At 46.5% G+C, this 10,748-nt stretch overlaps 1 protein-coding gene and 1 long non-coding RNA gene across 2 annotated transcripts in view; both read left to right on the plus strand.

Annotated features, from left to right (window-relative positions):
* Positions 1-10,299, plus strand: part of heatr1 (HEAT repeat containing 1) — a gene marked incomplete in the record, with an annotated part of 21,153 nt that extends 10,854 nt beyond the window's left edge. Inside the window, 23 exon segments of the mRNA XM_014023340.1 lie at positions 379-597; positions 1,109-1,240; positions 1,315-1,418; positions 2,874-3,020; positions 3,104-3,222; positions 3,330-3,451; positions 3,529-3,657; positions 3,735-3,950; positions 4,773-4,902; positions 4,991-5,151; positions 5,348-5,391; positions 5,492-5,615; positions 5,680-5,820; positions 5,901-6,196; positions 6,281-6,431; positions 7,591-7,761; positions 7,857-7,991; positions 8,058-8,162; positions 8,249-8,411; positions 9,296-9,450; positions 9,531-9,689; positions 9,884-9,992; positions 10,092-10,299. Coding sequence (XP_013878794.1) covers positions 379-597; positions 1,109-1,240; positions 1,315-1,418; positions 2,874-3,020; positions 3,104-3,222; positions 3,330-3,451; positions 3,529-3,657; positions 3,735-3,950; positions 4,773-4,902; positions 4,991-5,151; positions 5,348-5,391; positions 5,492-5,615; positions 5,680-5,820; positions 5,901-6,196; positions 6,281-6,431; positions 7,591-7,761; positions 7,857-7,991; positions 8,058-8,162; positions 8,249-8,411; positions 9,296-9,450; positions 9,531-9,689; positions 9,884-9,992; positions 10,092-10,180 — 3,321 coding nt within the window.
* LOC106528225 (uncharacterized) lies at positions 7-269 on the plus strand. Its single transcript, XR_001311474.1, has 2 exons — positions 7-96; positions 144-269. It is a non-coding gene; the product is annotated as an uncharacterized LOC106528225 (long non-coding RNA).
* Positions 10,300-10,748: the final 449 nt, after the last annotated feature.

A 10,748-nucleotide genomic window follows, 5' to 3' on the forward strand; every position in this document is an offset into this window, starting at 1 on the left:
CCTGTAGAGGTCCTGCTGAGACCACAAGCCCTGTAGAGGTCCTGCTGAGACCACAAGTCCTGCTGAGGTCCTGCTGAGACCTCAAGTCCTGCTGAGGTCACAAGCCCTGCTGAGGTCCTGCTGAGACCACAAGTCCTGCTGAGGTCCTGCTGAGACCACAAGTCCTGCTGAGGTCCTGCTGAGACCACAAGTCCTGTAGAGGTCCTGCTGAGACCACAAGACCTTTAGAGGTCTTGCTGAGGTTGCAGGTCCTGTAGAGGTCTTGCTGAGGTCCCAGGTCCTGTAGAGGTCCTGCTGAGACCACAGGTCCAGCAGAGGTCCTGTTTCCTCAGACGTTAGACCTCTAATTTGTCCTGTTTTTGTCTCTGAACCTTTCAGTCCATCCTTTCGGCCCTGCTTCCTGTTCTGGACTGGCTCCTGGATCAGACGGGTCCGGACTCGCAGTCCCTGCTGCAGGACGAGAACCAGCTGCTGTGCCTGGTTCTGGAGAAGTTTAACGACGAGTCGGCGCCGCTGCTGGGCCGGGACCAGAACTGTTTGGACCTGTTTGTCCGGGCTCTGAAGCTGCCCACGTCTCAGGTCTTCGCTCTGAATCAGGTCAGTTTGGAAAAACAAAAAATGACTTTAATCTGAGATTAAAACCAGGAGATTAAACCTAATCTGTTTTTATTCAATTATATTTTATAACTGAATTAAACTGAAACAGGAGGCAGATTAAAACTTGGATCAGTTTCAGGTAAAAAACTAGAGTTCTTCAAGTCGAGACTAAATTCAAGTTTAGTTTAGTTTAAAATTAAGATTATTTTTTATTTTACTTGAATTTCAGACTTTTCCTTTAAATGTAGATTATTATTAAATGTGTAATAGTTTATAGATATTTTTAAAAATTATAAACTGCAGAAAAAAACCTGATTTATGCTGCGGTTTGACTCGTTAAATTTAATCTTTAATCCTAATCTGGTCAGGATTTAGTTGCTGTTAGAATCAAGATTATTGTTAATAACATAATAATAATAAACTGAACCTAAACTCACTCATGAGGTTTAGTCTGACCGCAGGTTTAAACTCAGCAGATTCCAGGAATTAGCCACGTCCCGTTTCTCTGCAGATCACCAAGACGTTCTTCTCGGACCTCGGAGACGAGAAGGTGCAGCAGAAGGTTCTGTCGGTGCTGCTGGACCTGCTGGTGGAGAGCAGGAATCCTCTGGTGGCCAACACCGTCGGCAGCGTCTTCAAAAGGGTACCTCATCAGAACCAGAGCTGACGGGTTTCAGGCCGATGAGCCGAGTTCAGAACTTTGCTCCTTCCCTACAGATCGCCGTCGATGCTCAGCTGGTGGCCAACGAGCTCGCTCCTCCGGAGAAGCCGAACGTCAGTGTGACGGTGCAACAAACCCGCCGGAGCAAGATGTCCCTGAGGTAGCTGCTGAAATCAGCCGAAGAAATTAAAACAAGCAGTACATGAGCTAGAATGAGCGAAACATGAGATTAAATAAGATCACAAGCTAAATGAGCTAAATGTGAACTAAAATGAGCAGAACAGAAGCTAAAATACGCTTAACAGTACCTAAAATACGTGGAACATGAGCTAAAATGAGCAGAATGGAAGCTAAAACAGGCAGATCACAAGCTAAATGTGCTAAATGTGACCTAAAAGGATCAGAACATGAGCTAAAATGAGCAGAATACAAGCTAAAACAGGCAGATCACAAGCTAAATAAGCTAAATGTGAGCTAAAATGAGTAGAACAGTAGCTAAAAATGCTTAACGGTACCTGAAATAAGCTGAACATGAGCTAAAATAAGCAGAATGGAAGCTAAAACAGGCAGATCAGAAGCTAAATGAACAAAATTTGAGCTAAAATGAGCAGAACAGAAGCTAAAACAGGCAGATCAAAAGCTGAATTAGCAAAATGTGAGCTAGAATGAGCAGAACAGTAGCTAAAATATTAAAATAGTACCTGCAATGAGCAGAACATGAGCTGAAATTAGCAGAATAGAAGCTAAAACAGAAGAACATACACCAGAATGAGCAAAACATGAGCTAAAACATGTAGATCACAAGTTAAATGAGCAAAACGTGCGCTAAAATGAGAAGAATAGCTAAATATTCAGAACATCAATATTCAAAACATTACATGAAAGGAGCAGAACATGAGCTAAAACAGGCAGATTACAGGCTAAATGAGCAAAACGTAAGCTAAAATTAACAGAACAGTAGCTAAAATGAACAGAACGGTAGCTAAAACATTCAGAACAGTACCTGAAATTAGCAAAATAGAAGCTAAACAAGCAGAACAGAAGCTAGAATGATCAAACCAAATAAGCAGATCACAAGCCAAATTAGCAAAATGTGAGCTAAAATTAGCAGAATTGCTAAATATTCAGAACATTACCTGAAAGAAAGCAAAACATGAGCTAAAACAGGCAGATCACAACTGAAATAAGCACAGCACAAGTTAAAATAAGCAAAAGAGTAGCTAAAAAGATCAGAACAGTAGATAAAATGAGCAGAACAAGCTGAAATGAACAGTAAAGTAGCTAAAAGTATCATAAGAAGAAAAACAGAACCAGTTGAGATTTGAAAGTGAAAGTTTTTGCAGAAATTGAAGAGACTTCAGTGTATTTTTATGCGAAAATGTTAAATATTTTTAAACGTATAAAAATAAAAAAAGCTAAAGTCATGACTCGTTATCTTCCATCGAGCTGAACGTTTTGATAAAAACACAAAATCTGCAGAAACAGTTTAAACAGAAAAACTACAGAAGAAACATTAAAGAGGAAAACAGTGACTCAGCAATCTGACTGCTGACTGTGAGGGTTCTGCTGTAAGAACCAGAACCCAAATAACTCCAGAACCTCTGGTTCTGCTCAGGAAAGCTCCGGACAGTGACGGTGGGGGTCCAGAGGGGGGCGCTGTGCCGTGGCAGAGGGTCACTCTGACTCTGGAGCTGCTGCAGCACAAGAAGAAGCTGAAGCGGGCCCAGGTGTTGGTCCCGGTTCTGTTCTCTCTGCTCTCCAGGTGAGGTTCTGCAGGTCCACGGGCCAGGTGACGGACTCAGGTGTTGGTTCTGATGGTTCTGATGTGTGTGTGTTTGTGCTCAGGTGTTTGGACCCAGGTGCAGGTGACCAAACCAACATGGAGTACACCAAGCAGCTGCTGCTCAGCTGTTTGCTCGGCATCTGTAACAAACTGTCTCCTGATGGGGGTCCGGTGGCTGCAGGTCTCTGACCCGGTTCTGACAGAACCCTTCTCTGTTCTGGGCTTTAGTTAGTGTTAGAGGTGTGTTGTCCGTGTCACGTGTTCTTAGCGTGTTTCTGTTTCCTGCAGATGTCCTGGATGAGGAGAAGTTCAGCGTGGAGCTCGTGGTTCAGTGCATCAGAACCTCCGACGTGCCGCAGACCCACCACCACGCTCTGCTGCTGCTGGGCACCGTCGCCTCCATTTTCCCTGTAAGCTCCGCCTCCTCTGTCTGCCAGCTGCCATTGTAAACAAACAAACAAACAAACAAACGTGTGTCCTCCTGCAGGAGAAGGTCCTCCACAACATCATGGCCATCTTCACCTTCATGGGCGCCAACATCCTGCGCCTGGACGACGCCTACAGCTTCAGGGTGATCGAGAAGACTCTGCAGATGGTCATACCTGCGCTCATCCAGGTGAGTCTGGCAGCCACAGGCAGGACCACCCGTTTGCAACAACCACCCTCAGGTGTCTTTCACTCCTCCCCCATCAGGCTCACCGCCTCCCCAACGACTTCTCCTCTGACATGGTGGTGGTGGTGACGAAGATCTTGCACGTGTTCGCCGACTCGCTGCCCCACGTGCCCGAGCACCGGCGGCTGCCCGTCCTGAGTCAGCTGATGACCACCCTGGGCCCCGCCCACTTCCTGTGGGTCCTGATGCTGCTGCTGTTGAAGCTGCACGCCACGCAGAGCGCCGGCAGCGAGAAGGTGACGTCGGCACTTCCTCTCTGTTTGGTTGCTGTGTGTTTAGCATGTTATTCACATGTCCCTGTGTGTTTAGCATGTTATTCACATGTCCCTGTGTGTTTAGCATGTTATTCACATGTCCCTGTGTGTTTAGCCTGTTTTTCACATGTTCCTGTGTGTTTAGCATGTTATTCACATGTCCCTGTGTGTTTAGCATGTTGTTCACATGTTCCTGTGTGTTTAGCCTGTTTTTCACATGTCCCTGTGTGTTTAGCATGTTGTTCACATGTCACTATGTGTTTAGCATGTTTTTCACATGTCACCATGTGTTTAGCATGTTTTTCACATGTTCCTGTGTGTTTAGCATGTTATTCACATGTCCCTGTGTGTTTAGCATGTTTTTCACATGTCACTATGTGTTTAGCATGTTTTTCACATGTCACCGTGTGTTTAGCATGTTTTTCACATGTCACCGTGTGATTAGCATGTTTTTCACATGTTTCTGTGTCTAGCATGTTTTTCATGTGTTCCTGTTTAGCATGTTTTTCATATGTTGCTGTGTGTTTAGCATGTTTTTCACATGTTCCTGTGTTTAGCATGTTTTTCTCATGTCCCTGTGTGTTTAGCATGTTTTTCTCATGTCCCTGTGTGTTTAGCATGTTTTTCACATGTTCCTGTGTGTTTAGCATGTTGTTCACATGTCACTATGTGTTTAGCATGTTTTTCACATGTCACCGTGTGTTTAGCATGTTTTTCACATGTTCCTGTGTGTTTAGCATGTTTTTCACATGTTCCTGTGTTTTTAGCATGTTTTTCACATGTGCCTGTGTGTGTTGTGGACAGGATGCAGCTCTGGAGCAGGACATGGACTTCTGGGTGACGCTCTGCTGTCAGTTCGAGGTGGGCGACCAGCTCACCTCCCTCATCAACATCCTCCACTTCCTGCTGCAGCTGCAGGTGGACGGAGACGGAGGTCAGGGTCTTGGTCCAATCAACCGGCAGCTCCCGTCCGTCAGGCGTCTTCGTAAACGGACTCTGAGGTTTGTTCTTGTCTCCTGCAGCGAAGCGTCCCGTCGTCCGGCGAGCGGCGAAGAAGGAGGAGAAGGTGGAGGAGCTGATCTTCAGCGTGGAGGCTCACAGCAGCAAAGAACTGCGACACTTTAAGTTCCTCTGCGTCTCCTTCATGGCCCAGCTGCTCGGCTCCAGCAGCTTCATCCAGAAGGTGGGAGGGGTTACTTTGTTTTGATTAGACCAGAACTTCCTGATTATGAAACTTCTTATAGAAAAATAACTTCCTGTTTATGATACTTCTTATAGAAGAACTTCCTGTTTATGAAACTTCTTATAGAAAAAGAACTTCCTGTTTATGAAACTTCTTATAGAAGAACTTCCTGTTTATGAAACATTTCATGTTTCAGGTGGCAGACGGAGGCGACACCATCAGTTCGTCTCTGCAGCAGAGGTGAGTGACTGGACATCAGCTGTAAGATTCTGAAGGTCCAGACCTCCATGGTGAACTGTGTGTGTCTGTGGGCGTGTCTATGTCTGTGGGCGTGTCTCAGGCTGCTGGAGGACATCCTGCGGTACATCCAAAGCGTGGCTCGCTGCGTAGAGGAGAATGCTGACAAACCCACAGCCAAGTTCTGGAGAGTTCTGCTCAATAAGAGCTATGAGGTTCTGGACAAGGTGAGTCACACAGACAGACACTTTATGCCCTAAGACATTACCTGAAACTCCTCCCCTTGTCCAGGTGAACGTCTTGCTGCCCACAGACACCTTCATCATGGTGATGAGGGGGCTGATGGGGAATGAGCTGGCGTCAGTTCGGAGGAAGGCCATGGAGCTGCTGAACAACCAGCTGCAGCACCGGGCTCAGTGGGACGAGCAGCAGGTAACCACAACAACCGTTTATTTGGTAAACATTACCACAGGTGCAGCCACTCTGATAGGCCCGCCTCCTGTCCATCACAGGTGTCTGCGCTCCTGGAGCTGACATCCAACCTGCTGAGCATCGTGGGTAAAAGTCACAGTAAGGTCTCGGAGGAGGCGGAGCTAACCATCAACAGGCAGACGGCACTCTACAGCTTGAAGCTGCTCTGTCGCAGTTTTGGCCCCGCCCACCAGGAGGTGTTCGTCCCCGTCCTGCAGCAGGTGGTGGACATCGTCACGGCAGCGGAGGAGGAGAAAAATGTGACGAGCAGCGCTCTGCTCTGCATCGCAGAGGTGATCAGCGCTCTGAAGGTGCTGGCCATCCCACAGTTACCCAGGTACCTGAGTCACATGACCCCGCCTTGCTTTGTTTCTGTGCTCCGCCCACTTACAGCTTACCTGTGTGGTCTTTACTCCTACAGGTTAATGCCAGCTGTTCTGCACACGCTCACTAACAGGAAGGAGCTGCTGACCAATGAGATCTACCTGCTGAGCGCCGTCACAGCTCTGCAGCGAATCACAGAGACACTGCCACACTTCATCAGCCCGTACCTGCAGGACACCACCGTACAGGTAACACACCTGTCTGGAGGTAACACAAATACCTACAGTTCACACACCTGCCTAACAGGTAACACACCTACCTGCAGGTAACACACATACCTACAGGTCACACACCTGCCTAACAGGTAACACACCTACCTGCAGGTCACACACCTGCCTAAGAGGTAACACACCTAACTACAGGTCACACACCTGCCTAAGAGGTAACACACCTACCTACAGGTCACACACCTGCCTAAGAGGTAACACACCTACCTACAGGTCACACACACCTGTCTACAGGTAACACACCTGTCTACAGGTAACACACCTGTCTACAGGTAACACACCTGTCTACAGGTAACACACCTGTCTACAGGTAACAAACCTGCCTTACAGATAACACACCTGTCTACAGATAACACACCTGTCTGCAGATAACACACCTGTCTGCAGGTAACAAACCTGCCTTACAGATAACACACCTGCAGATAACACACCTGTCTACAGATAACACACCTGTCTACAGGTAACACACCTACCTACAGGTCACACACCTGTCTACAGGTAACACACCTGTCTGCAGGTAACAAACCTGCCTTACAGATAACACACCTGTCTACGGGTAACACACCTGTCTGCAGGTAACAAACCTGCCTTACAGATAACACACCTGTCTGCAGAGAACACACCTGCCTTACAGATAACACACCTGTCTGCAGGTAACACACCTACCTGCAGATAACACACCTGTCTGCAGGTAACTCACCTAACTGCAGGTCACACACCTGCCTTACAGGTAACACACATACATGCAGGTAATGCTCCTTCCTAACAGATAATACACCTGCCTACAGGTAGCGCATCTGCCTTTAGGTGATGCACCTGTGAGCAGGGAACACACCTGCCTTACAGATAACACACCTGTTTTCATGTAATACACCTACTCACAGGTAACACACCTGCTTTAGAGATAACACACATACCTACAGGTAACACACCTGTCTACAGGTCACACACCTACTCACAGGTAACACACCTGCTTTACAGGTAACACACCTATCTTCAGGTCACACACTTACTGTACCTGCATGTAACACACCTGTATTTCATGTAACACACCTGAGTGATACTCACATTGAGAAAAAGGTGCTCAGTAGCCTCACCTGTGCACTTTCTGTTCCTGCAGGTGTGTCGGCTGACCCGTCTCCTAGAGACCTCTTCCTCCTCCTCCTCTTCCTCCTCTCAGCTGGCCGCTCGTCTCTCCTCCCTGAGGACCACGCTGGCCTCCACGCTGCCCCCGAGGGTCCTCCTGCCCACTCTGTCCAGGTGCTACAGCACCATGGTGATGGAGAAGAAGGTGAGGAACCGGGTCCGGTTCTGGATCCAGTTCTGGGTCTGTGAGTATTAGTAGGACTCGGCAGTGACAGCAGGTCTAATTCTGTTCCCCTGCAGGACCAGTTGGGGGCGCTGATGAGCGTTCTGAAGGAGCACATTGGTCACATGTCTAAAGAGCAGCTGAGCTTCCACCAATCAGAGCTCAGCGCCTTCTTCCTCACCGCGCTGGACTTCAGGGCCCAGCACTGCCAGGTGGCAAGACCGTCTGTAAACAAACAAACAGCAGGTTGGAGCTGAACCTCTTCTCTCTCGTCTCAGGGTGATCTACAGAAGACTTCACAGGTGGAGGGCGGAGTCATCGACTGTCTCATCGCCATGGTGATGAAACTGTCCGAGGTCACGTTCAGACCCCTTTTCTTCAAGGTGAGAGGTCACGCTCGCCATGGAGTCTCCACTGATCCGTCAGAATGTTCAAACCTAATGTGTTTGTTTGTTTGTTTGTGCCGCAGCTGTTTGACTGGAGTAAGTCAGACAGTAAGGACCGTCTCCTGACGTTTTACCGCCTGTGTGACGGCGTCGCCGAGCGTCTCAAAGGACTCTTCGTCCTGTTCGCAGGAAACCTGGTCAAACCCATCGCAGACATCCTGAAACAGACCAACAGCTCCAGAACCGGTCCGATCACAGTTCTGCTCCTCGTTTAGAGATTTGATTGGTTCTGATCAGTTGAACACGACTTTACTTCCTGTTTTCTGTCTAACCACCTGTTTATCTAACTTCCTGTTTGATGTTTTGACTTCCTGTTTGTTGTGTTGACTTCCTGCTTGTTGTGTTGACTTCCTGCTTGTTGTTTTGACTTCCTGTTTAACTTCCTGTTTGTTGTTTTGACTTTCTGTTTGTTGTTTTGACTTCCTGCCTTTTGTTTTGACTTCCTGTTTTTTGTTTTGACTTCCTGCTTGTTTTGACTTCCTGTTTTTGTTTTGACTTCCTACTCATTGTTTTGACTTCCTAATTAACTTCCTGTTTGTTGTTTTGACTTCCTGTTTAACTTCCTGTTTGTTGTTTTGACTTCCTGTTTGTTGTTTTGACTTTCTGCTTGTTTTTTTTGACTTCCTGCTTGTTGTTTTGACTTCCTATTTTTTGTTTTGACTTGCTGCTCATTGTTTTGAGTTCCTGTTTAACTTCCTGTTTAACTTCCTGTTTGATGTTTTGAGTTCCTGTTTTTTGTTTTGACTTCCTGCATGTTGTTTTGACTTCCTGTTTTTTGTTTTGACTTCCTGCTCATTGTTTTGAGTTCCTGTTTAACTTCCTGTTTGATGTTTTGACTTCCTGTTTGTTGTTTTGACTTCCTGCTTGTTATTTTAACTTCCTGTTTAACTTCCTGTTTGTTTTGACTTCCTGTTTGTTGTTTTNTGTTTTGACTTCCTGTTTGTTGTTTTGACTTCCTGCTTGTTATTTTAACTTCCTGTTTAACTTCCTGTTTGTTTTGACTTCCTGTTTGTTGTTTTGACTTCCTGCTTGTTATTTTAACTTCCTGTTTAACTTCCTGTTTGTTTCAGACGAGCTGATCTTTGACTCGGACCGGTCCGAGGAGAAGAACTGTCTGCTGCTCCAGTTGGTCCTGGATTGTCTCCAGAAGATCTTCCTGTACGACACTCAGAAATTCCTGAACCAGGACCGGGCCGAGGCCCTGCTGGTTCCTCTGGTGGACCAGGTGAGATGTCTGCAGGTTCATCGGGACCAGGTCTGGGGCTGAAACAAACAGAACCTAACCAATCATGTGTCTGTACGCAGCTGGAGAACTGCCTGGGTGGGCAGCAGGTCTACCAGAACCGGGTCACTCAGCACCTGGTTCCCTGCGTGGGTCAGTTCTCTGTGGCGCTGGCCGATGACTCTCAGTGGAAAACTCTGAACTACCAGATCCTCCTGAAGACCAGACACAGCGATGCCAAGGTGAGCCAGACCTAAGACCACTTAGCAGGTTCTGAGACCACCTGAAAGGTTCCAGAAGGACTGGGTCGGTTCTGAAATCTGGAGAAATGAAAGAATCGTTTATTTTAGATCATATTTAATTTTATGTAGAACGTTTTTATCAACACCTCAATAACGGTTTCCTCCTCCTCCTCCTCCTCCTTGTTCCTCCTCAGGTCCGGTTCTCCTCCCTCATCATGCTGATGGAGCTGGCGTCCAAGCTAAAGGAGAACTACATGGTTCTGCTGCCGGAGACCATCCCGTTCTTGGCAGAACTCATGGAGGGTGAGTTCAGCCGGTTCTGTTCAGGTCTTCTGGTCCAGCACAGATCAGGTGCTGCTGCGGTTCTGGTTCTCGCAGGTTGAGTCTTGTTTGTTTTTTCAGATGAATGTGAGGAGGTGGAGCAGCAGGTCCAGAAGGTAGTTCAGGAGATGGAGAACATCCTGGGAGAACCTCTGCAGAACTACTTCTAACAAGTTATACAGAAATGTTCAGCCCACAGAGACAGAACCGACATGGAACGAACAGAACTTCTTGTTCTGATGCTTTAAGTGTTAAACTTCAATAAAAGTTAATATTTTTATGACTATGATTGAGTTTCTTTAATGATGTCATTCCAGCAGCTGACCAGCAGGGGTCACTGTGGAGCTCTGAGGTTACTTCATGTCCCTACAGACCCCCAAACACACAGTCCATGGACCAGGGTGGCTATATATATATATCGTTATGCACATGTGTAATGACAATAAAGGCATTCTAATCTATTCTAAAAATAAGTCAAAATGTAGGACAGGACAGTTATTTTTCTTATGAAAAGTTAGCTTGCTGGTAGTTACAGTGGTTTGCAAAAGTATTCATACCCCTTGAACTTTTCCATATTTTGTCACATTACAACCACAAACATAAATATATTTCACTGGAATTTAATGTGAAAGACCAACACAAAGTGGTATACAATTGTGAAGTGTGTAGAAGATACTCCAACATAACTTCTCATATTTAACCTAATTAATATCGACTAATATTAATATAGTTAATATA

This window comes from Austrofundulus limnaeus, unplaced genomic scaffold, assembly GCF_001266775.1.
Source record: "Austrofundulus limnaeus strain Quisiro unplaced genomic scaffold, Austrofundulus_limnaeus-1.0 Scaffold364, whole genome shotgun sequence".
NCBI lineage: Eukaryota > Metazoa > Chordata > Actinopteri > Cyprinodontiformes > Rivulidae > Austrofundulus > Austrofundulus limnaeus.